Source organism: Passer montanus, unplaced genomic scaffold, assembly GCF_014805655.1.
Source record: "Passer montanus isolate IOZ18808 unplaced genomic scaffold, ASM1480565v1 scaffold54, whole genome shotgun sequence".
Lineage (NCBI taxonomy): Eukaryota > Metazoa > Chordata > Aves > Passeriformes > Passeridae > Passer > Passer montanus.
The window spans coordinates 5,337,544-5,364,833 of NW_024370374.1; the positions used below are offsets into that span (position 1 = coordinate 5,337,544).

Here is a 27,290-nt window from a genome sequence, read left to right on the forward strand (position 1 = left end):
AGCGAATTGTTTTAAATGAGTTTCCATGGAAAAGGATATTTTGGAATGCACAATTGGAATGATTAACAGCTAAAATTAAAAAATAAGGTGGGGCCCTTTGGTGCACGTTGTTGGTGCAACCTTCTCACATTGTGTAGCTGAGCAAAAACCCCAGTGTCACCAGCAGCTGCCACCCCTAGAACAAAAGGGGGACAAAAGACCCCACAGTAAGGAGAAGAGCAGCCTGACGTGGCTTCTCCTGCAGCAGAAATTAAGATTCAAAAAACAAGTGGTGGTAGCGAGACAAACTTACATTTCTGATTCAATTCACGGTGGATTTTTGAGTTTTTACACAGCAAATTCTGGTTTGTATAAAGTGCATTATTACTGTTTTGGACAGCTAAATGTTTTTTCACATTTACCCTAAATTACCCACATGAAGTCTACACTTAGAATAATATAATAAAATCATTAATATCCCAAAAAAGAAGCAATATTTACTTGTTCCTAAAGTTAAAAGACAAGCCACTTAATTAAAAGAAGTCTTTGAATAAACTCTTAGAATTACAGTTTGCTGGGAAAATTGTTACAGGATTCGTTTCTGCTTTTCTAGAAAATTATACATTTTTTTGTTTAGTTCATATAAGTAGTACATACTAATGCTTGATTAAAAGGAAAAGAAATATCCCCAAAAACCTGGGAATCAAACCAGGAAAAGTACCACCCACAATTTATGAATAAAAGCTAATTATAAAACACTATGTCCATTATCTCTGAAATCTTGAAAGACTGGCTTGACCAGGAACAACAGATTAGTTGAAAAAGCTGAGACAAAGATAATATTTTGTCTTATAAGATAAAATTTGCTGTAATGAACTTTTTCCTTATGCATTCCCAGTCCTAAGCTAGTTTCACTCTGGTAAGAGAACGCATTTTAAAACATTCTGTGTTAATTTATAAATTATTTCTAATAATTTGCATCAAAAGACAGCTGGAATTCATGGAAAAGAGATAAAAAAGCATAATTCATCACTTTATGATAAGGAAATATTTAAGTATATATACAAAAAGAAGAACAAAAATGTTAATGTGTTACATTTTTATGCCACTACTTAAATAAGAGTCAGCAGCATAGAGTCCTAAGTTGAAAAAAATGGCATGCTGCCAATTATCAACACTCAATTTTCTTCACATAAATAATCGCTTGCAGATTTTTAAGAAGTAAAATAACAAAAGGGAGGGGGGAATTGGGGAATTACAAAAAATAAAAAAAAAACAATAAATTTTTAAAAATAAACTACAAAATACATAAATAAAATAGATAAATTGAAATAAAAATAAATAAATGAAATAATAAATAAATAATAATCGATTGAATAAACAGATAATTAATTGAAATTAAGTAAAATTAAATAAATTAAATCATTTATAGAATAATTAAATTAATATAAATAAAATAATAAATGAAATATATAATGATCGGTTGAATAAATAAAACAAATAATTAAAAGTAAGATTAAAGAATATATTGAATAATAAGTAAAATAAAATTGATTAAAATAAAAAGAAATAAATATATTATAATCTATTAAATAAATTAAATATATAATAATAGATTAAATAAGTAAATAAATAAATTGCACAAGATTAAATAATGAACAAATAAATTATAAGTAAATATATAATAATCTATTAAAGAAATTAAATCTATAATATATTACATAAATTAAATAAATCCTTAAATTATGTCATATTAAATAATAAATTAAATAATTAACAAATAAATGCAAATTTTGAAAATACAATAAATTCCAAAATAAAAAATAAAATTAATTGCAATAAATTGCCTAAATCTCTTGACCCAGCCCGCCCTGCCAAAAGGAAAGAGCCCTTCCCCAAGCAGCAGCACTTTTCCATCTGCTCCCGAGGTTTTTCTCTAAGCAGCGCTGCCTGATCTTTGTGCAGCTCCATCCCAGCTGCATTCCCCCTTCCCTCGCCCTGCACCTCAGCCCTGTTTATCCCCCTTATCAGCTCAGGAAGAAATCTGGGCAAAACTCTTCCTCTGGTCACCGATATCTCTGGGAACCAAAGCCATTAAGATATTTGTGCCCCCTACTCGTGCTGTTTCAACTCTGTTGTACAGGAAGGAACTGATAAAAATAGGATTACAATGCCCTTACAGATGAAGCAGCAGGAGGCTTGATTGTGATTGATGCCTGAATAAATATACAATAACAGGCCCTGCATTTCAACAGGCCTTTTGACGGCAGGTAAGGACCCGGGTCAGTTTTCACTGCCTGGACTGCAGGACTCTCTGCTCAAATACCTGATAAGTGCCTTTCCTTGGAGATTGAACCATCTACCCTTAGTCTGGCTTCAAATAAAGAGCAGGAGGTGGTTATTAGGAGGTCGGCATGAATATTTGTATTATTTTGTGAGGCACAAAGGTGCACTTCTTCCCACAGGTGCTCACGTGTGGCCCACACTAAATTCCCTTGAAGTCTCAGTATCTTCTCCACAGATAATCAGTGCCAAGGGGGGTGTGTTTTAAAAATACACGGCATCATAACAGCAGTGTGGGGGGAAAAAATGGGCTGGTATTGGGGTTTGGGAAGGCTGGGATTGTCCATGCTTTTGTCAGCTCATCTGTGCCTTGGGAGGAGAAGTTTTCAGCAGTCAGCCAGGCACAGGCTTGGCCCAGGAACAGTTTCTGCAGGAGCCCAGCTTTGCTGGGCCGGACAGCACAGGAGAGCACAGATTTCTGTGCCAGATGGCTCTGCCTGACGCCATCCACTCTGCAGCCTCTCTGCATTCTCCCAATCTTTCTTAATAAACTAATTCTTAATGAGTGTTTGCCACCCAAACCAGAAATATCAGGAAGTAACCTCAGAGCACAGTGTTTTATTAACCTTCCTCTTTTGGAGAAGAGGGCTTCAAGTGTCCTGAAATCACACGTTATCAGCTCCCACTTCAAGCAGCACAGCTATCTACTCCACTTCAACAGTATCTCAAGAACGCCCCTTCTCATCCTGCAAAAAACAGACACCTACTCAGCTCTGCACTGCAGCGATCCAGCCAAGTGCCCCTGCAAGTACACACACTTCAGGGGCAAAAAAACTCCCTCTGCCTCCTCTGAAACCATTCAAGGAGGAAAAGCTTGAATTTGCTCAGGACCTTGCTGGATCAACAGGCTAAAAATAAGTTAACAACAATTCTTGGCACTTTCCAAGTGTTTTCATGTGCTGAAACTCCCGCCTGAATGGCAATCACGTAACTGCTACTTGTTTTGTAGACAGAGAAATTAAACAAAGAATTTATTTCCTGCACCCTGTACAGTGAGGCAGTGCGGGAGCTGGGACTCCCCTGCTCCCTCATCCACATTCTCCGCCCTTCTGGCACGCACGTGTTTCTCCTCACTGAAGGCACGCTCACAGCAAGCACAGCAGTCTGCAAACAAATTTGAAAATTCAGTTCCACCCCTCACTACATTCTGCACCAATTAATGTACAACACACACTGAAGTTAGTCCAACCCCCCTGTCACGAGCAGGGACACCTTCCACAGGTTGCTCAGGGCCCCAGTCAAGCTGGCTTTGAGTATTTCCAGAGTTAAGGCATCTGCCATATCTCTGAGTAGCCTGTACCAATGTTTCTCTACACTCCAAGGGCCATCACTCGCTATTGATTTCATCATTTGCTGTCAGCTGCTGCCCCTGGGTCTTTTCTTTTAGCTTAACAGGTTTGGGTTTCTTCCTCTCAATGATTCTTTGTGGCTTTCAATTCTCTTCAGCTGTATTAGCCTCCATTTTTTTTTTCACAAGGAATCCCCTTTTCTTACTTATCTCAGTGTTTCTAACCTCTTTGGGTATTATTTCTTCCCCCACTGTCATGTTTACAACACTTCTCACTATATTGAAATCTGTGAATTTAATTAATGCACTGTTTATGCCTTCTTCCAGATCATTAATAAAGACGTTAAATAAAACTGATCCTAATACCAATCCCTGCTAATGCAGGTCTTACTGAAGTACCAATTCTGTTCCAAAGCCATCACCCAACAAGACAGTAAATCCTATTTTGGTGTACCTGATACCAGAACTCCATAGAGTCCCTGAACCCCAAACCAAGGCACTACAGCAAAGTACTGACCCAGTACAAACCTGGCCAGTCCAAACTCTGGAGCACACACTTCCTAACTGTACTCTGGAGAAGAAAACAGACACCCAGCTGACTTTCAGGAAGCTGTTCAGGGTTAATATAGCAGAGCTCAGACTAAGACTGTGGAACTGAGATTAAGCCTTGTTCCAACCTACCTTCCTCTCCTCGCTCCAGAGGTGTTTAATGCTTGCAGGCTGACACCAAAATCACTGAATGCAGTGTCTTAGTGCTGGGGAAAGGGAGAAATCCTGGCTCCAAGTGCTCCGTGGTGTCTGAGCACAGCACCACTGGGGCTCGGCTCAGGCTGCAGAGCAGGGACAGCGCTCTGGTTTTGTGCTACTCTAGAGCTCTGGATTAGCACAGACCTAAATGAGGCCTGGCAGCCAGATTTTAACACCTTTTCTTACCCCAAAGATTGTGATTCAGTGGTGGTTTGCAGAGCGTGCCATCCCAACCCAGGTGGGATAAACAATTTATAGAGTAAAAATGGGGGTTTTGCAGAGAGCTTGTAAAATCAAGGCAAACACACTAAGAGAAAATGAAATCTCACAAGATTGGTTTCATTCAATTGCTGCATGGCACAACTCGTTATTCAAGTTTGTACTGATGCACACAATCAAGTTGTGAAGCACAAAATTCTTCCTTATTCCAGTTTAAATACCTTTGAATTTACAGTGGGTAAATACTTTACAAAATACAAATTCAGTGTGCTGTTAAACAAATGATGCAGACTCCCAAGCTGCACAGCAAGAAAGCACTTAACCCACGTTTGAACTTAAGCAAACAGATAAATCTCAAAAATTTCACAAGGATGAAAGTGTGCACTTAAAATTAAGACAAGAGTTTACTATTGCTTTTGCAAACACATGAAAATAAAATTGCAAATAGACATGTGTATACTTATATATAATTATATTTAATGAATTATATTTATAAGTATATATAATTTTGAACTTATATTATCTATTACATATATATATATTATATGTATATAAAAACCACGAAATAACAAAATGACGACTGCAGTCAAAAAAGCAGTAGACAATTCAAATTATCAATAGACAACTGAAATACCAACAGAACCGTTCCATCCATGGTAGTTTTGTACTTAAAATCCAGCCCTGGAGAAGCAGTGAGGAGCATGGCACTGCTCAGCACACTCTGAATTACAGAGCAATGCTGAGAATCCTCTCCTAGTAAATCTAAATTCAGCCCAGAATAAAATGATGGTGTAACTGGGGTGGGGGGTGGCTGGGGGTGGAGGAGGTGTAATTGCTCTAAGAAAGGAGAATTATAGCTACTCAGCTGCCAAGATCTGCAAACACTCCAAAACCACAGCTCTATTTCATCACATTTAATTTTTGTACATATATTAAATTCAGCCAAGTCAGTAGATTAAAATAATATAGTAGATTGTATCAACCCAGACTTTGGCAAAAATGTGACACAATCCCTTTTGAAAAACCCTAAAATTGGCTTGCTTGTGAGGACTATCACATGGCTGAATGGTGGCTAAAGGGCTATAAATAAATAGATTGCAGCAGCACAAGGGAGGTGCTAGCAGATTGCCACAGGGATTGGTATTAGGATCAGTTTTATTTAACATCTTTATTAATGATCTGGAAGAAGGGGTAAACAGTGCATTAATTAAATTCACAGATTTCAATATAGTGAGAAGTGTTGTAAACATGACTGGGGGAAGAAATTATGCCAAATGAGGTTAGAAACACTGAGATAAGTAAGAAAAGGGGATTCCTTGTGAAAAAAAAAATGGAGGCTAATACATCTGAAGAGAATTGAAAGCCACAAAGAATCATTGAGAGGAAGAAACCCAAACCTGTTAAGCTAAAAGAAAAGACCCAGGGGCAGCAGCTGACAGCAAATTATGCATGGGCTTGCAGCATGAATGGGGAAAAGAATAAAATGACACACGTACGTGTACCACAACATCAAAGCCTGATGCAAGCCTGGACCTCTTGCAGAAGCAGTGGAAAAACACAGTCACCATCCTTCACCAGGGTTCCACACAGCCATGGATCCCCTCATCATACAGCAGTGACAGAATTCTGCAGTTTGGTTCTAAGCCTTGTGAAAACTGGAGGAAAAAAAAACCAAAAAAAAAAAAAAAAAAAAAAAAAAAAAAAAAAAAACCCAAAAAAAAAACCCCCAGAAAAACCCAACCCAGGCAATCAACCAACAAAATATCCCAGAATATCAGGCACCTTACCAGAAATAACAAAGGGGAAAAGAGAAAAATCTGAAAGGATCACGAAGGCTGAGGATATAAAATAAATGACACAAGACTAGAAAAGTAACATCATGTAGCGTACAAGAAATCTTTAGGCTCATCTCATCAAACATGGCACAGTTTTGAGGCTTTTTTTAAATAAAATAAACCTAGGAAACATATAAGCAGAATATTAGTTCCCATTAGTAACATCTTCATTGCACTGAGGTACAACCTCAAAAAGAATTAACTGAAACTGATTTTCTTTGTTCATTAAAACTGGGCATAATATTCAAAAATATAGTGTAGGAGACAATCCTGCAGAAGCAGGTTGATTTAATAGGTCTTTTCCATCTCTAACTTCCATGATTCCTTGAGAGACAATAAGCAGAGAGACAACCTTCTGCAAAATTAAATCACTGGGATTCAACTGGAGAATGAAAATTAAATCACAGCAAAGTATTTTCTTCTCTGTAAGCATTAGCATTAATCACATGCAAAAGTAAAATATTAGTTAATTTGATTCCCTCTGCCTTCCAGACTCTGGTCAAAATGAATCAATGCAGGGAGACTGATTTCTCTGATAACTGGGGAAATGGTAAGGACGGAAGAAAAAAGAAGTTAGGAGAAAAAAAAAAAAGGTAGATATAGCTGGTGAAAATGAAATTACCAAAAGGAATTTGACTACAGAAAACCATGTTAGAGCACCTATTTCTTCTCTATTCCTAATAAGAGCACTATATGTAAAATTTCACAGTGGTGGCTTTGAAAAAGTCCTATTTAACTATGGCTAGAATAGGGAGGAGTCACCTTGGACAGTACAAAATCTCCAATTTACTGCTTTAGGTGACAAAAACCTCTGAAAAATGGCTTTGCTTTCTGTCCCCTTCAGGAGGTCAGCCCTCTGCAGCACCTGAGGTTTGCCACAGGGAGAAGGGGGGGGCACAGCAAAATGCCAGCTGCACCCCCACAGCAAAGACTGGGCAGGATGAGCTCACAAGGCACAGCTAATTTGGGAGCCCCTTCTCCTGCCCTGCTGTGAAAAATCTCCTTTTTTTAGGGCTTTATCGAGCTGGCTAAGGGGTACATCATCAACATCACAAAAGACTTTAAAAACAATTAAATAAATAAATAAATAAAGGCAAAGGAACAGTATAAAAAAATAACTAGCGATCTGGCTTGTTTCTTTTGGTACATTTTAAAATATGTGCTTTCCTCCTAAAGGCAAAAAATACTGCATTTAATTAGAAGAATAAATCATTACATTTTTATAGTTAGCAGTTTCTTCTACAACGAAACTAGATTAGTTTCTCACTACACATGCTGTTTATTGTTCAAGTTTTATGGTAAGTTCTAATAATTCAAGTGTTACAAACAGTTCAGTTTGGGGTTGTTTTGGGGTTTTTTTTGCTATTAAACCAGATCAAAAATTTTCTTTTGTTACACATGTATATATACACATATAAAAACTTATTATATATAAAATATATAACACATATGTATTATATATTAAAATATATTTAAAATATATTATATAATATACCATGTTAATATATTATATAATATACAATGTTATATATTATATATTTTTATAAAATAGAATATATTTTTATATAAATTACATATTTTATTATATATTTTTCACAAAAAATCTCTCTGGCTTTCTACCTATTGCATACAAATACACATTCTCTTAAATGACCCACTGAATGTTATGGGAATAGACTTATCCCTCAAATTCTACCAAGAGTTTAAAACTTTGTCCCACTTGTGAGCAAAGTTTGAATTTCAATCCTCACACTTATAACTGGGCAGGTTCTTCACATCCAAAACACAGCTAAACCAGTGGCTCTGCTGTGACAGGACCTGCCCTGCTACACGTAGCCACAAATGTCACTCATTCATGCCATTTTCTGTAGGGCTGCAATTATTTCCCTCTGTTTTCCCCTTCCTGCAGCAACACAATCAAGATGTAAACACAAAGAAAGTGCAGCAGACACCTCCCTGATTTCAGTGCCGTTTGAGACAAGCCCAGCAGCTCTGTGCTCTGGGCTGATGAGGAAAGCACAGTGAGCACTTGCAGCAGAACATCCAAGCAGACCTGTTTTGCAGCCTGATTAATAGAAACAACCTCTGAGGACTAATCACAAGTCAAGCCCTGTTTTGTAGATTAATAGGACAAAAGCACAAGAGAATAGGGAAGGTTACAGGACTGGAATATAAATAAGAAAAGGTGTACATTCCAGGCAGATTGACTGCTGGTAATTATCAGCTAAAGGCACATCCTTGCAGCCAGCTCTTGCTGCTGTGTGCTAGAACAGCTCATTTCCAGATGAACCACCAGTCTGTGTATCTCTGAGTATTCTGTCCCCAGAACCCACAAAACAATGACAAAATGTGCTTTGTTTGTTTCTCTGAAGCAAGTCACACCTTCCTCTCAATCTTTCAGGTCACTCGGATTTCTAGGCTGATATTAGGTGATTAAAGCTGGTAGCAGCTACCCTTCTCAGCTGTGCATATGTGGGTCAGAAATACAATACTGGCACGTGAGGAACTGTTACACAAGCCCTGCAAGATGGGACCAGATGCTGCAGCCCAGCAGAGATGCCCCATACCCCATCTGGCCCTGCAAGGAGCTGTGCACAGTGATCCCTACTTGGTTTATTCTGTCATTTTCCAAGCTTTCCCAAACATTCCACCTCTACACATGCAGCAATGTAAGCTCTTGAACTCTATAAATCAAGGAGTTTTTAAAAAAAGATCTGCAGGTTAGGCAGTGGAAGACAATATTCCTTAAAATGGCACTTTGCAGGTTTCTCAAGAAACAAGAAACTTATGTTATATTCACAAAGAGAAGAAGGAGCCAAGCTTGCTAAAACTGAAAAACCAAATTCAAGGAGCCATAACTCGATATTACAGTGTTTTAGGGCATCCCATATTAAAAATGGGAACACTAAGAGCTTTCAGACTAGCAACTCAGGTTGCCTTTCTCCTTTTTCTTGCAGTGCAGGCCATGGAAGTGTCCCAAGCAGCCCAGATGGAGCACCAAGGGAAGTGTTAAAGAGAATACCTTTCTTGAAATTTATTACATTCCAAGTTTTGAAAACAAGATGCATTAAAATCTGTGCCAGGAAAAGGAGACTGAAAGACAGCCTTCCCTCTTACATAAAGCTCACTTTATATATCACTTATATAAAATTGGAGGTGATACACAATTATAAATAACAATAAACCCGACTCTAGAGATTAATACAGTTAGCAGCTGCAAATATCAGCTTTTGTCAGTGAAACACACTGGTTCACATATGTACAAAAATCAACCGGCTTTCTGAAGGACCAGACCCCACAACTTTCCTGCCAGCTCTACCCACCCTACAAATGCTGCTGAAGGAGTAAACCTGGAGGTGGGAGCTCTCCAGAAGCAGAGGACAGCCAGGCTGGCAGATCTGCAGGTACAAAACTCATTTACTCACATTACCTGCAAAATAAATACGATGCCAGAGGTGTCAGATGATTTCAAATCATCATGAGATCACCTCCTGGGAAGCATTATTCCTTTTGTCAAAGTGGCTGTGTTAGAAATGTCAGCAATCCTCAAATTTTCCACGTACACAAACCACAATACAGACCAGCACCTAAACCTTTTAGGGGTGGTTATAAATACCCACAGGTCTCATTGATTTTCAGCTGAATCCATGAGTGTTGACCACTTCTGAAATGAGGTGCCAGCTCTATTCTACTGAACAGATTCTCATGAAAATCTGATGAATGCAGTTGTCACTCTTGACCTTTATGTCTATGCTCAGATTCACAATCAGCGGTCTCTTATTTAAAGTGCATGTGCAATTTCTGCTTTATTTCATAGCTTCTGTGAATTACTTTAAGCATTTTATACACATGTCAGGGTAAAGTTAGCATTGTGATCAATAACTATTAGATAAATATGACCCAAATAATCTGAAAGACTGTCATGAGAAATCTTACCCTTCACTGGGAGCTAAAAAAATCTAGTCACTTATTTTTGGATTAAATAAATAAATAAATAAAATTGCTTATCCATTTCTACTGTATTTTATCCCCATCACATCATGTGAGCTTTACTGTCAACTTTACCTGCAATGTAAATTCCCCCACTTTTCTTCCTGTTTGTCCTGAATAGATGAACTGTGAAACAAACCACTTGTAGATTGCATCTGTTTCCCATACCCAACCACCTTCCTCCCTGTCACCTCCTCCACCCTAATTTCATTCATTTCACTCCCCAGGAAGCCAGGCTTCATCACATGGAGTGTTTGCTCCCGAAGGCAGACACTGCAAATATCAAAGGTCACCCCCCACTTTCCTTAGCTTTTATATCTGAGCTGACATCATATGGTATGGAATATTCCTGTGGTCAGTGTCCCAGCTCTGTCCCCTTCCAGAATCTTGCCCAGCCTACTGATGGAAGGAAGGGATGTTGGAGAAAGCAGTGCTGATGCTGTAGGCAAACCCAGGTGTGTTACTAACACCCTTCCAGTCCCCAAGGCACAGCACAGCATGGGGATGGTGCTGTGAGGAACAAGCTCCAGCTCAGCCAGAGCCAGCACATCCTCCAACAGGCTGCTCTGCCTGTCACTCAGGGCATCCACCTGCTCCCTAATTCTTCTTGCTCAGGCCATAGGGGAAATGAAGCAATGAAAGTAATGAGGCTTGAAGAGCACCACGCAATGCAAAATCCATCCTGATGTCAGCTTGTCAGAACTGGAGCCCCTCTCTTACTTCTCCACTGTCCTGCCGTGAAGGTGGCTGTGCTAGAGAGAGGGAATTTTCCAGTTAACCTGAACAGCATGGTGTTCTCAGCTTCGTCTGTCTTCCTTCTGTACCAGACCACAACAAAGAGCTATGGTGAAAGGAAATGGAAAAGCAAGAGTCCTGCAGTGCAGGAGCTGCACGGGAGAATTTATTCAAGCAAGCATCAACACACTGCAAGGAGTCCTGCCCTGGACAGACCAGACAGATTTTGCTTAACTCTTGCCTTATATCTCCTCTTTCCCAGCTCCCATTCTTTAAGGAGATGCAAACCCCTCCCAAGACAAAGTCTGATGAGTTAAAAATGCCAGGAGTTTTGCAGTATTCTGGTTCCTTCTCTTGGTAACTCCTCAGTGGGTGTGAGTGCCTTCAGCCTGCTCCTCACACATGGATGCCACAGTGACCACTGCGTCATTCCAGTGCTCAGCTAAAGGAAAGCCAACTGCTTGCTCCTGGCAAGTAAAAGAACACCAACCAAAGCAAAGCTACAAGTGTAAGCACAACTTGTCTGCCAAAATGTCCATCTTGTTGAGCAAACCATACTTCAACTACAAATGACGAGGGCACCATGAATAATGAGCACCCCAACACCCCAGCTCATTCTGGCTCCTTCTGCCTCTCTGCTTTTCTCCTGAACTCCAGGAAAATGGAGCAAGAATTAGGGACTCAGAGCACATTTCCACAATCACTTGTCCGTACGGCTGTGGAAGAATTCAAATCCCTGTTTCCACACCAGGAAAGATTTAGGAGAGCTACCATTTTAATGTCTCATTTAACTGGCTAGAATTCTACTCACAAATAGGCACAGTTTATTTCTTAACACTAGTAATGAATACTCTCAAGTTCTTATTCCTGCTGAAGTCAAGCCTGAAGAAAACATCAAGACTTCATGATCTGCCTCAGTGTCAGGATGCAGAGCTGTCCAAAGAATTAAATAGGGCAGGTTTGTACCACAGTATTAAAAATTATTTATGATCAAGTGTATTTAAAATTACAAATATCCCACTCTTTATTTTTAAAAAAAGAAAAAGAAAAAAAGGGGAAGGAAAAAAAGGAAGAAAGCTTTTAAAAGTAAACAGGACCATTTTTTACTTCGAAGTGAATCTGATATCAAGGAGACCAAAGAAAAATCAGCTACATTCCCAACGAGGTAAAAAATGTAAACAAACCTCTGCAATTCTAGACCAGGGGGGAATTCATTCTTCCATTCTAAACTGAGAGACCTGGAGGACAAATGCCAAGAAAAACGAAACAGAAGCCTGCACCTTTAAACACAGCCACACTGCAGTGGTGGTGTGTTTGTTTAATGCACAGACAGGAGACTTCAGTCTTTGCCAATAATTCCCTCAGTTGCTGACTTCTACTGCATAAACACCAGAATTCCTGAAAAACTGGTGCAACACACACAGCCTTGTCCAGTTTCCCCTGGTTTCCTCACCACTGAACAGCAAAGAACTTTATTGCTGAATAGTCCAATTTCTACCCCTCCTTTTTTTAGACATGAGCTAATTGCCAGCTAAGACCATGAAAATAAAAGAAATTAGATCCATTCCAACCCATCAGTGTATCTGAATCCCATCATGTGAGTTGCCAATTGGTTTTCCAGTCCTCACGCTCAATATCTGCTGTTAATTTGCTTGCTATTTCAAGAACTTGAAGACTGTCAGCAAAACCCGTGATGCATTACAAAACTTATAATTGGAAAGGAAAAAAAAATCCCTCTGACACCTCTCTGACAGGATAAACAGAGAGTCTGAAAACACTGATCAGAACAAGGCAGAAGTACTAACTTAGAGCTGCTTGTACTAAAATACCATTGTAAATGAAGCAGAGAAAGAAACCAAGTCAGAGAAATCATTCCAAACTGATGTAAAATCATTTGATGAAACCCCAGACTTTACACTGGGCTAAAAAGAAAAGATTGCACAAAACATTATTTTTAAAGGAGATGGCTGAACCTGCCTCTGCTTTCTTAAGGTTGCATTATCTATGCCAATTAAAACTTTGCTTCTGAAAAAGAGTTAAGGCACTTCCTCTGGAGTTACTAAAAAAAGCAAATGAAAGCCTTGGCTGCGCAGCCCTGAGTGATAGTGAGCCGTTTGTTCCTGACCTCTGGATCACCCTCCAGATCCAATCCTTGGACACAGGAAAAGCCCACTAGTATTCATTAAAAGCAACTGGGAGGCCAGGCCAGCTTTGTGCTTCTGCTCTTGAGACCTGAACGAGCTACAGCTCGACAGACGTGCAGGACAGTGCCGAACAATGCTGCTGCTCCTGCCAGAGCGACAGCCCCCTCCCACCCTCCTTCAGGGGAATTCATGCTCATCGCAAGGATGCAAACCACAGATTCCAGGCATTATTTCAATAATTGATTGCCATCTCTTGTGTCTCTGGTGCTTTTCAGTTATCCACATAAAGCTGATTCTGTTGAGCATTGACATATATTGATTTATACTGAATTGGCTTTTACACTGCACGTTTCTTCCTTCAAAAAGATACATCTCCAGTTATCTAAATACATAGGCTGAAAGTCTATCTATTAGATAGACAGACAGATAGATAGATAGATAGATAGAATCAATATTTATATAATATTGTAGATATTTTTATATATTTTTTATATATTTACACTGCACATTTCTTCCTTCAAAAAGATACATCTCCAGTTATCTAAATATACAGGCTGAAAGTCTATATATTAGATAGATAGATAGAATCAATATTTATATAATATTGTAGATATTTTTATATATTTTTTATATATTTACACTGCACATTTCTTCCTTCAAAAAGATACATCACCAGTTATCTAAACAAATATATAGGCTGAAAGTCTATCTATTTATTATTTATATATATATTTACACTGCACATTTCTTCCTTCAAAAAGATACATCACCAGTTATCTAAACAAATATATAGGCTGAAAGTCTATCTATTTATTATTTATATATATATTTTATATGTTTGTGCATTTTATTATATATATTTATATATTATATTGTAGGTATCCATATATATATTTAGATATTTACATTACATTTCCTCCTTAAAAAAGCTATATATCTCTCCTGTTATCTAAACAAATATATAGGCTGAAAGTCTATTTATTATTTTTATATATGGTATATATAATTATCTATATTTATATATTATATTGTAGATATTTATTCACATAGTTATATATAAATATATATACATTACACTGCACAAAAAGATACATCTATCTCCAGTTATCTAAACAAATATATAGGCTGAGAGTATATATACTTATTATTTATAGATATTACCTATATATTATCATCCATATTTATATATTATATTGTAGATATTTATTTTTATACAATTATATATATATATACACACTGCATGTTTCTTCCTTCAAAAAGATACATCTATCTCCAGTTATCTAAACAAATATGTAGGCTCAAAGTCCCAGACCTCCAGGTTTACTTCTCACTCTGTGAGTGGAATTTGCTCACATATTTCCATAGCTAAAAGTGATGTAAAGGATTGCTTTGTTAGATAATTTTTCACTTACAGCTTTTGACGTTTTTCTGTGAAATTCTTATGCAGAACAGAATTTAAAATCCATAAATAAGCCTATTGCCTCCTTCTTCATAAAAGTAAGAATCACAAATTTTGATGCACACAAAGTACTTTCAGAATACTAAAGAATACTTTTACAATAATAAGAATACTTTTTAGTACCTTTAGAATACGAAGAATAGTTTTAGAATACTAGGAATACTTTTTCTTTTCAACTATTTTCTGTTTCTAACAGGCAGAAAAACACAGAAGTTACCTATAGAGCTGATCAGCAGAACAAAACAAAACGGCGAAAAATATTCTCCCTGAACAATTGTTTCTGTCAAAATGTGGTTTAAACAAATTCTGGCTCCAGTTAACTGCAGTTCTCTGGTGGTTTGAGTTCTTTTAAAGCTTCATTAGAAAACACACACTGTGAGAGTATTTGTATCCAAATGTCTGCAGCACACTGTGGTAAATTCAGCCCTCAGCACGGATGAACAATTTCAAATATAATTTTAAAAATACATTTGAATATAAGTAAAACTTACACTAATTCACTTATGCATATTCAGCACCCAAAGCTGCAGTAAAAACAGACTGTCTCCCCTTACCCTTTCACAGAGACATCAGCATGAGTTATGCTTATGTTTACTTCACAGAGGGAGTTTGAAGATTTAAAAATTCATAAATCCATCACTGGCTTTATTTTCCATCCTGTTTAATAGGAAACCTCAATCTCGAATTTCCCAAGGAGGAAACATTCTCACTGGAATCTTACAGAATTTTTTACTGCATAAACTATCAATTATTTTACCAGCAAACAAGCCAGGTTCATAGGGCAGAGTCAGAAGGAAGAGAAAGGAGGGGAATGTTTTTGTGGGTTGTTATCTACAGACCAAATGGAAGATCTTCAGCCATTTTGCTCCTTCAAGGTCCATCAAAGAATCTCCTATTTAAGGTGTGAAAATGTCAGTTACATTCTTCACCTCAGAAAATGAGCAGAGCTCTGAATGCGATTTATGTCCCAACCTTGCACTTTTCTCTTTTAGGAGCTGAGACTCTTCTTTTCAACTTCCCTCCAGCTAATGCCATTTAATGCTCTCAGAACTATCAGGCTAAATTCAAATTTTCTGCTCCTCAGAGGCTGTTGTTATGCACCACGGCACATTCCAATTGCAAACACACACCAATGCTCCCATGTATTCCAAGTCATTTTTTCACTCACAAATCCTGCTAAAATGTAAGTTAGGAGGCACTACTTGAATTCTCTTAGGTCTTTAGAAAGCTTTTAGATGTACCATGAGTAATAACAAGTAATGAATATGAACTGATATTTCATCTCTGTATTTACACTGAGTTGGCAATTTACATTTTCTAGATAGATGAATTATAGCCAGCCTTCCCAGTACTCTGGCAATTACTTCTTACAAACCCCTGACAGGCTCAAACCTCCAGAATCACATCTGTTATTCTTGGTTTGATCCCTCTTTTTTAAATTAAAACCAGTAGCTTTATCAGCAAATGAGAAAATGTTTTTCCCCCCCTCTGGAAATACTTACGCATCTGCACATAAATTGAACATGCCAACTTATCTCTTGTTAGGGGTTGGCACATCTTCGGGGTTAATGACCAGTGCTCCATTTCTGTGACACAACTAATTGGGGTAAGGAGGCTGTAAATACACACAAAATCCCACAAATTCTCCTCATTTGGGGTAATCTGAAAATTTATAGGAATAGAGTAAGATGTGATTGGAGGAGAGAGAGTATAAAATTTAAGGAGGGGTAAAATGCTTGTCTGATCACTCTTTCTCAGTTTCCAGGCACAGAACAAAATTAGAGCAGATTTTACTAATATTTCAGAGGAAGGACTTTTCCTTCCTCTGAAAGACTCGCTAAAATAATAAATAAATAAATAAATAAATAAATAAATAAATAAAAAACCAAAAAAACCCACAAATTTTCACATTTTCTAAAATCTGTCATTATTATAAAAAAAAAAAGAGGGAAATGCATGGACAACACCACGTTTCTGCTCTTAACACAAACTTGGTGATTGATCTAAAAAGCTGTATTGAAAATACAGCTCAATATACAGCTCAATTCCACACCAAGAGCTGCTCAAGACATGATTTGACAACAACTTTTGGCAGCCAAACACAAATGAAGACCGAGAGAGAGAGGTCCTCACTTGATCTGAGCTCAGCGTCAATTTCTAACAATCTAGCTTCATTTCTCATGCATCACTAATGGGAAAAATCCAGTTATCAATGGGTTATAGGAAAGATTAATTCAGGTTTGTCTTCCATGACTAGGCCAGGAGACACATGCCATTCACTTTTTACAGCTGAGACAACTCAGGGCCTTGATGTGATGGCCCTTAATAGTCCAGAGCAAACATTCTAAATCCATGTGCACACCTGCAAATTGAAAGAACTCCCAAATGCAGCTGGAGACAAAAGGATAACAGGTTTCCACTACTTCCTTTTGGGAAGGAGAAAAAAAGAAAAGGAACATGATATATTGCCAGTATGTATAAATGTAAAGGTGCATCACACGGTTCTCTCCCGTGTTCTCCAGGAGTGCTGTAAGGAAGCTGAGTTCATTAAATGTGATCCAAATAAATGTGGAAATATGCCTGCCCTCCCTAATCACTGCAGAGGCCCTCCAAGTGTGATGCACACACACAAAGGCAGCTGAACACAATCCCAACCTCAGCAGCAAACCTTCCTCAGCTCCTCAGCCTGCAGCAAGCCTCACACCCACCTCACTACCCAAGGCCTTCTGTGCTGCTGTTACAAAAAAATTACTTTGAAATGTCTCAAGGAGATGATTCCTAACCTGAATTAAGATCATCTTTCCCAATTTGCTGATATTGCAAGGATTTAGGGCATTACAGTTTTTTTTAGCTGAGCAATGTCAGGCTGATTTAAACTAGTAGCTAAAGGCTATGACTTAAATTAAAAGATTAGCAGCTCAAGTCAAGAATGAGATACAGAGCTAGATCACAGCTTTCCAGCCAGCACTGATGCATACAATATGACCAGGAGAAAGCATTGTCAGAAGCACCAACGTGTGTGGTGTCACACCAACCACCAAGGTCTGCAGGCCAAGGCAACAAAGATGAGCTGAAGGGGAAAATTCCTAATGCATGTGTAGGTTTGTCCCATTTCTGGTTCAACCCCTCTCCTGCTTTCACTTTTAAAGCAAGCCTGACATGAAAAATAAGTTATAAGCTCATAATAAGCCCTTCTTATAGGTGTGCATAAATTAGCATCTCGGTGCTTCTGCTGACAATTGAGAATTCCAAGCAACAGAGTGATTATCACCATCACTCAAGTTCAGGTCTCTGGTAAAGCCTGAGAGGACTGCGGCTGTTCTCAGCATGAGAATTTAGAACAAGTGCTACCCAAGGCTCCAGAGAAAGATGTCAGGCATCATAATTAAATGACATGTAGAAAAAACAAGGCAGGAACTCCTTAGCACAAAACTGGGCAGCAATCTTTCCTGCATGACACACTTGACACATGGGTGGAATGAGACCAAAAGCGGTTTGAAATTCTGTTATCACAGCTTTACAAGCAAAAGAAAACAATGCCCAGAACTGCTCAAAAATAAGGTTTAAGCACCTGCTGCCTTGTGCCCTTGTGCTGTGTAGGTGTTAAATGCCACTACACCAATCTATTAGCACAGCAGATATAAATAGCTCAGCAGTATAGAATGTAATGGAGTTCCCCTAATATGTCCCAAAATGCCACCACAGTTCATCCACAAGCACAGAGTCAGTATTGACTCCACAGTTCAGGTGCATTCAGCAGGCAGAACAGAAATAGCTACAGTTCCTTTTGTCTTATTTCACACACATGGCTAAACAGAGATTATCTATCCAAAAAAGAAAAGGAAAAAAAAATTTAAAAGAAAAGAGAAGCAACTGTGTCAGAATGGTTACAGCTAAGTCTGATTCTGTTCTGCAGGGCAATGCAACAAAGCAGCTTCATGCAGGTTCAACAGGAATGATTCCTGCTGGGGTTCAAGCAATAAACAGCAAAGAAAGTTGAAATTGAGACTTACCACGGGGCACCATATATTCGGAATCCTTTAACTGTTACCTCTGAATCTTGTAAGTAAATACTATTTGTCAGGAGTGACTGAACATTGTCAAAGTCCTCTGGTTTCAATTTGGACACAGAGGGAAAGCGGTAGTAATCTTGTTTAACAAGGTCTGCCATGAATTCCTTATCAAATGTCAGTTCATGATTCCCAGCAATCACTATTTTATATTCATATGGTAGGTTTCCTGAAATAACAAAAAAGAGGACTTCATTAGCACATTTCCTCCCACAACAAGCAGCCAGCCAGCAGTGACAGAGTGGGACACCCGAGGCCTGGGAGCATCTCCGTGCTGGGCACAGGACACGGATGCTGCTCCTCCTGCACTCAGTGGAACAGGGTCAAAATGCACAGGGATGGCACACAAAAAAATGCATGTATAGCCACGGCACAGCACAGAGCCCGTGCTGCAGGGCCCAGCAACACCAGCTGCTGGGAGTCAAACCAGCTCCAGAGGGGGCATGCAACACCACTGCTGGGTTATTCCCCTGGATGGACCACCAGGCTTTATTCCAGGTCAGTCCCCAGGAGTGACCTGCAGTGAGGAGCCCGGCAGGTGAGCACAGACTGCAGGATGCCTGCCAGCCACATCCTGAGAGCACCTGAGCACACTGCTGGGGCTGGTGGTTTTAAAATTATGGCTTTATTTGGATTCATCTGTATTCCAGTGGCATTTATTTGTTGGAACCCTGGATGCTGAGAATTTCAGACCTTCTGTGCTGACAGGCACTGACCCCCAGGAGAACACTGCATTGACCTGAGGCAGTGGAGAAGGCTTCCAAAATGGAATGGCAGAACTGGGATTGTGGGTGTGGAGTTTGAATAGAAGTGTGTGATATCACAGGGTGGAAAACTCGGAGTTTAAGGTTTTAGAATATGGTAATATATATAAAGCAAGATGGAGGTTTTAGGGTGGAGGCTGCTCCTTCTTCACCTCCTTCTTCATAGATAGTACTGTGTAATTCAATTAAAAAGTCCACCTTGCAGGCACGAGTGGTTGGTTATTGGGTTAAAAGTAAAAATATGTTACATATCATTTCTTAATTTGACAGTTTAGCCTTAAAAGGCCTTGTAGAGAGAGAGATGGAGCTCCATTTTTAGTTTGTTAAACTGAAGTGCTGCAGAACTCACAGTTTGTGAGACTGGAACAGAGATAAGAACCAATAAACATCTGAGTCTGAACAAAAAATACCATCTCACACATTTAATCCTGACCCTGGCAAAAATGAAGCAAAGAATCCACATTTATTTGACATGTAGTCTATTCCCCAAAGCTTCAATTAATTTGTAACATACTTTTATGTTATTATTATTATTTTTGTTATGTTTATGGCAGTATCTCAGTTCTTGTAAAAAGCACACAAGTAGAAACAATCATAAAACTCAGCCACATAAGACAAACTAGGAAAAAGGAAAATCTGATTAATTCATTCACCATCAGAATCAGAAGTAAAGAATCACATGTTTGCTCCCCTCAATTCAGGGGAACTAATACCATTGTTTGGAAGGAGGCATGGATCATACTCACAGAGCCAGATTTTTGGAGCTCAGAACAGATTTTCAAGCACTTGGTACCAGCAATCAGTGCCAGATCTTCCAAATAAACATACTGGGTGCTGAGCTCCCTTAAAAATGCAGTCCCATACTGTGGTGTCTTCACAGAAGTTAGGCTCTCTTACAAAATCTGTCCCACTGAGACTTGCCAAAAATCAACACGTACGATTGCATCAAAGCTAACTGCTCCTGCCTTCAGCACAAGCCTGATTTCTTAGCCTCATACCTTATCCTTCATTATGGTCTTTATTACTCAGAATCATTTAGAAATGGTTGGGTTTGTTATGGGGATTTCTGTGCAGTTTGTCTTTGTTTGGTTGTTTTGGGGCTTTTTTCTGTTTTTTTTTTTTTTTTTCTTTCTTTCTTTCCCCCCCTCATAAAGGCAGCAAAATGAAATGGAAATCTGTGGGTTTGTCTTCCAGGTCTGGAACTCACATCTGTCCCAGGGAAGACAAAATCAGATGCTACACATTTCTTGTGAGTACAGTTCTCCTAAACAGAAGTGGCATTGCTAGTTTAAACTTGTCTTTCAACTTTTGAAACTATTTGGGTTTGGGTTCTTTTTTAAATTGAGCTTCAGAGTAAAGCTCTAAGTATATACAACAAGATTAACTTTTCCCCTAAACAGGACTTACAGGGGAACCAGTCAAACCCCTCTGCTTTTTCAGCATTTACAGCACAGAAACAGGAATTACATGAGGCATGCATGCAAACATCATTTTTGCAAAATTAGTGAATTCTGGATGGAAAACCAAAAAGCTACAAATCCCTTGAAAAAAACCAAGCAGACTATGTTTTTCATAGACACCTCAGGTCTGAACAAAATACATATTCATAACTCTCTGCAGTGCTGCATTAGAATAAGAGCTGGGGAGATGCAATAAATGATCCTCTACAGTTTTTGACTCACTCCTTTCCCACTTTCCTCCCCTTCCCCATCTCTACTACGTGCTGCTCTGGAATGCATTTTTATTTAAAAACTCTGTGTGGCATGTACCTACAATTCCTGCTCTCTGTGACTCCCGGGCACAAGATAAAACTGCTATTTTCTCTTCTCCCAGGAAACATAAAAGATACCACCAGCATGAAATTTGATACACTTGTCATAACCATCAATCCCCCAAAACAAGCTAGGTGTGATAATATTCTCAGAGAAGTGGGATGGAGGAGTTAAATTCAGGTTTCTGCTAAGTTATCAACATTTGCCTGCTTTAACACAGAAAACTCTTCATCTTACTTGATACATGTCCAAGCTTTACACTTGCATTTATTTTGATAGACTTGAAAACCAGCACGTTTTGCTGATATTATGCCAAATTAAGCCTGGAGCATTTTTGCCCAGTGTCTTTTCTATCCTGACATTTTAAAAATAAGGTCTTACTTTGAAGGAACACAGGACATGCAAAGGCAAACCAATGGTGACATCAGTAATTATTAAAACACATAAATGGAGCATTATCCATGTTATATAAGCACCTGAAATCTATAGGGGCAACCCAGAGAGTATTTCTTGCAATTGGTGTGAAGACAGCTGTTGGTATTTTCAGGACTAAGACACATCAGAAGCCAGGGCAGCAGCAAGAGAAAGTCTCATTCAATTCTTCTCTCTTCCTTGAGGAAAAGGATTATGTAGCACTAATCGCAGTAATAAATTACCTGCAATCAGGTCAGCTATTTATTAATCACATTCTGGTTTTCCCTTCTTGAGGGGCCCCGTGGCATTGCACAACACCCACTCTCTCTGATATCATTTCTGAAATATTTTGTTTTCTTTTGGCAGACCTGCCCTTTGTCTGTAATCTGTTGACCTTGTATTTAATATGGAAACAAAAACAGTCATCTTCAAAAATCTCCTACTGCATGGTAATTTAGTTTTATCTTGACCAGATTAATCTCTCTGTATCTGTATCAGTGCTGCCTGTACAGCACAACACACAGGTTGGAAGGCTTTTCCTCGTTTTCCTTCACTAAATCTTTGTTAGCCACATTTGGTCTTTATTAGTCTGATTTCCTAACTATCAAATCTTCCATTATGCATCAGCAACATCATTCGTTCTAAATTTATACTGTGACTCTGGAAAACAATGAGAAGAATCCTTTCCCAAACTAGAAAAAGTGGGATCTGTTTGCTGGGCCAAGCACTTCAGAAACCCCAATTATTAACTCCCAACATAATCACTGAGTTTATTTAAAATACTTAAATGTTTAACAGGTGAGATCAAAAGGCTAAAATTACAGCTACCCAAAACAACCAGGGCACTAAATGTGTGAAGCAGTCATTTACACTAAAGTATTTGAAACCCATATTTATGTGTATGTACACAAAAAAACCACACAGGGTGTGCACATATGTATCTTCAAAATATATCTATTATTTTGGTTCAGATGTTTTTCAACAAATCTCAACAGTACAAGCAAAGGCGCAATGTAATCATTGATCAAGAAAATACTGCAATTAAACAAGTTGTTCTCTTCTGGATGCCAAAAAGGTCAATACTGCTCTTCTCAAACAAAGACAACAAGGGGTATCTCTGAATGCCTTGTAAAAATTGAATTGTTTATGTAAACAATTATTTAGTACAAAATTATTTAGTAAATGCATTAATCTGGGAGTCTCAGAAACTTCTGTGACTTCTGGTCTAACAAGCCAAACCTCAAGCTCCAGTCCCAGGTACCTTTGTCCCCCACAGGTTCACCTTTACTCCTGTACCATGACACCTTCCTTTCAACACAAGGATTTGGTGGGCACAGAGCAGAGTGGATGAGATGAAAATGAAAAATGACGAAAAGATGAAAAATGATGTGGCAAAAAAGGAGTGGGGGTTTGTGAATGCTGCTAATGCAGAACTTCTATTGCTGGCTGCAGCCACTTACACCACTCCAAGTGTCAGCTGAACAACAGACTGACTTTAAATATATCTATTACATGGGACAAGGGGGCAAGCTTGGGGGCCAGGTGTTGTGGAGTTTTTTTAACCTACCTAAGGAGTTGTTTCAGTGGGTTTCTTTAAATTCACCTTAAGCACTTGGAGCCTAGGAAGCCTTAATCTGTTGAACAGCCATTCCCATTTTAATAGCATGCTTCATATGAGTACAGTTTAGTCACACAACCCAAGTTCTGTAGAGCTGCCAGACATGAAAAGGAGTGTGCCTGGCAGTGAACATTAACTGCTGAGCCCCTATAAAAATAGAAAATCACATTATTTTTCTACTACTGTTACCTGCAAACCACACAGGGAATAAGTAGGGGAATAAGAAATAATGTGATACTAGCTGTCTGTATAGTGGTAGAAACCTGTATTTACACACAAATGATATGCAAGGGGTTTTGATGCAAAGCTCTGAATATGCATACGCATGCATTAACTATTCAAACCACACAACACTCAAATGAAACATGGAGCTTTTTTCATGCCTGTTTCATAGCCTCATAAACCCTTTGGCCATATGCTGAGAAACAGCCTGAGAAGCCTTGAAGTATAAATTTTAAAAAGAGGGAAAACTGCACAAGAGAGAGACGTGCGTGCAAGTGAATCATCTCAAATTTATGGTATTTTGTGTATGCCCCAAAAGTGCAAAACTGGCCATGGAGCATTCCCCCATAACCAGCCCCACGCATACCCAGGGGTAAACACAGAAGGAGCAGATTTTGTGCTGCTCCTGCAGACTCCAGTCCCCATGGCTGCAGCTGCTGAGGGCAACCAGCAGAGCCCAGCTCTGGTCAGCAGCTCTGCAGCTCTTCCTAAGAGGTTCTCATGGAAAGCCCTTGGCATCACAGGGCCATAGTCACTCTCTCTTCCCAGCATTTACAGCACAGTCCCAACACACAGAGGCTCCTTTTCGCTTTTTAAAAGAAGGACAGAATATCTCAAAGGCTGCTACGTCTCCTTCAGCAGCAGTGAGTTAGACTGCACAAGTAGAGTTATACAGACTCGAGCTTCCACAGGATAAGCTGGACCTATCCCACCAACAACCCACATCAGGTACCAAGATCTAAAACTGGGCAAGAAAAACATCTTGTCTAAGATGAGACTGACCAACTGACTATGAACATATTTTGGCTATTTAAATCAAGTCAGCTTTCCCAAAAAGTCACCAACGCAACAGCTCAAACTGGTATCAACCAACACACTGGCTGAAAACATAGCCCATGAATTTCCATGCAGCTTAGGCTTCCTGTGTCTGTAGAAACCTACACAATGAAACAATTAAAAAAAAGAAAAAAACCACAAAAAAAGGAGCAGCAAATAAGAAACAGAACATGCAGAAAACCAGAGCATGCTTCTAAAACAGTAAAAAGAACTGAAGCACAAGATCTCTCAAAGTCGTCCCAGTGAAAAGTATTCCACCATCAGTTCTGATGGCTCTTTTTTTTTTTCCCTCCACTTTTGGAGAAGAAAAAATAAAGGCAAAACGCACATGGGCAACACAGCAAGAAGAGAGAGAGGATGAATGAACATGTAACTGTTTTGCCTTTATGCAAAGAAAACATCACATGGCAGCACAGGGAGAAGCAAAGGCTGAGACCCTCGAATTCCTACGATAAATCCAACGCTTGTACATTAAAGCTCCCCTTTGTTGAGAACACTGTTAGACACAACAAAACAGAAATGTTAGGTGAGTGCAAGCTCTGCCTGTGACCTTTCCCTCTGTAGCCGTCAGGCTTCATTAATTTCCACAGGGCCTGACAGCTCCAGCGTTAATACTCACGCTTGCGGATCGAGCCACACAGCAGGTTCAGAGTCTGCTGCCTTCTCCTCTCAAACTCATGCATTAGGATTTCCTCCATGCTGGCAATGGAAAACCAAGTCTAAGGAACATTAAACACAAAAAACTACGTTACAATAATGCCGGGGTTGAGCCATAAACCCATGAAAGCAAGGAAGCACTGGGTGGGTCTGGATCTTGGCCGAGCGGTGCCGAGGGACGCAGGGAGCACAGGTGCTGCTCCACCCCTGCAGGCCCTGCACACAACACTGCTGTGCACCATCAGTGGTGCCCAGCACCAAGCTTCCACTCATTCTCTCTCTTCCACAAGAAAACCTAGTGAATTTTGCACGACACTGGGCCAAAACATCCCCACGTGCGCTGCAGAACCTGCTCGGCCACAGGTCTGATCTAACCACGCTCGGGCACTTATTCACCATTCCTTGCTTTGATGTTTTTATGTCTCAACCATAACATTATTCTAATGTAACTGTTTGTGATTAATATCTCCCTCCTGTCTGCTGAAATGGAAAATGCAGCACTACGTAAAAATGCAGCACTACGTAAGTGACAAGCTTTTGTTTTCCTTCAGCGTTCCACGGCTTCCTTTGCATTATTCTGACAAAACTTGTCCTGTTTTTTGATCTCCAGCTTGTTTTGAACTTCACTGGGCTGCTGTTATTGAAACAGGGAAATCTTCAGTAAAGTTTCAACAATTAATATGTGACGTTTCTTTGTTTTGAAACAGAATTTGAAGTTTTTGTTCAGCCTAACCTCAAAAGAAAAAAAAAGAAAAGCCTCCAGATTTCGCAGCTCACAGCACTGCCAACTTTAGGTGTAAAAAGTCTTCCCAAATTGACTTTAAAATTATGAAATCTGAAGCGCAAGCAGCACAGATTGCTTGCTAGTCCCTGGAAAGGATCTCTTTTCAGGCTTTTAATTATGCAACCTAAAAGATAGAACTCTCAAGGCGGGGGGTGGGGGGGAAAATCACGTAACTTAAAATCAAAGGAGCTAGCAGCTATGAAATTTCTCTTTAAATTTAGCAAATTCTGAGACACCACCCTACCAGGAAATCCTACAATAGCCTTGTCCCTGTTCATTTTCACAAGTGCTTCTTGCGTTAATGGGAGTTCCTGCTCCTCTCCTCTTTGCCACAGCAGATTGATTCCTGAAGGACTCCCAGGTCTGTGCTGGCGCTGTGTGCCCCTTCCGAGGGATCCTTCAAGGGAAATGCTGCTCACTTTGAAAATCATCCGAGATTTTCAGTGAGAACACCTTTTGTCTGGCAGAGCTGAAGGGTGCTTCCCTGAACAGAATTACCCTGCATTTACAGTGACAGAGACACCTGCACCAAGCCCCTGCCGTTCAGGGGCTGTGTGTGTACTGTACATACAGAGAAATAAATTCCCTTTTGTCCAAAGGAACTTCAGATTTTTCTCCTGCAATCCAGACCTTAATGTAGCAGGGCTGACCAATTTTAGACCAGTTTCAGCACCTCGTGTGGTTTCAAATGGCTGTGACCTTGAACTCCAAATACTAAGGCTGGAACTTAAGCCCTGTCTTCACAGTGAGCTAAGTAGAAATGTCCTTCTTGGACTTAATTTAGACTTAATTGGAAAGAAACATTTTTGGTTACTATTGCATTAGGATAAAACATAAAAATGAACCCTAATACTATCTAAACCTAATAAGAGAAAGGCATCTCTCTTTCAAAACTTTCCAAGCATTCTCTATAAATGCATCACGGATCAATTTACATGGCACTTTTGCCAATAAGCAAAACAAAATCCCAGGTTCCAATTGGCTTAACTCATATTGGAAAGCGCGAAAGCAAATGCCAGAAAATGCAATTACTGCAAACAAACTCCATTTTCTCCACTCAGGAGGGAATTCCAGAGAACATTTTATTGCCCTCAAATAGTATTTCTAAAGGCATCAATACACAATTCTATTTTCTTTTCAGAGCCCACCACACTATATAACCTAATCCTCCATGAAGAAATTCACCAGATTTTGAAATAATATATTGGTTGTTGATATTACCTTGTGCACACACATACTGTATCAATTTAAATTATTTTTCTCCAAGAATCTCAAGAATATAAACACCAACTTCCACTGCCTGACACAAACAGATCTGGACCTATTTCCCAGAACATACCCTTTATCTCTGTCATCTACAATTCCAATTAAGTCTTCCCCCCCAAAATAAATGAATAAAGCCACCAAAAAGGA

The 27,290-nt window shown here is 39.2% G+C and overlaps 1 protein-coding gene across 3 annotated transcripts in view; it reads right to left on the reverse strand.

Annotated features, from left to right (window-relative positions):
• MPPED2 (metallophosphoesterase domain containing 2) overlaps positions 1-27,290 on the reverse strand; it is a 110,481-nt gene that overhangs the window by 30,522 nt on the left and 52,669 nt on the right. For all 3 annotated transcript variants that reach the window (XM_039725173.1, XM_039725174.1, XM_039725176.1), the window contains exon 4: positions 18,753-18,978. In XM_039725173.1, the coding sequence (XP_039581107.1) occupies positions 18,753-18,978 (226 nt within the window). The remainder of the gene's footprint in view (positions 1-18,752; positions 18,979-27,290) is intronic.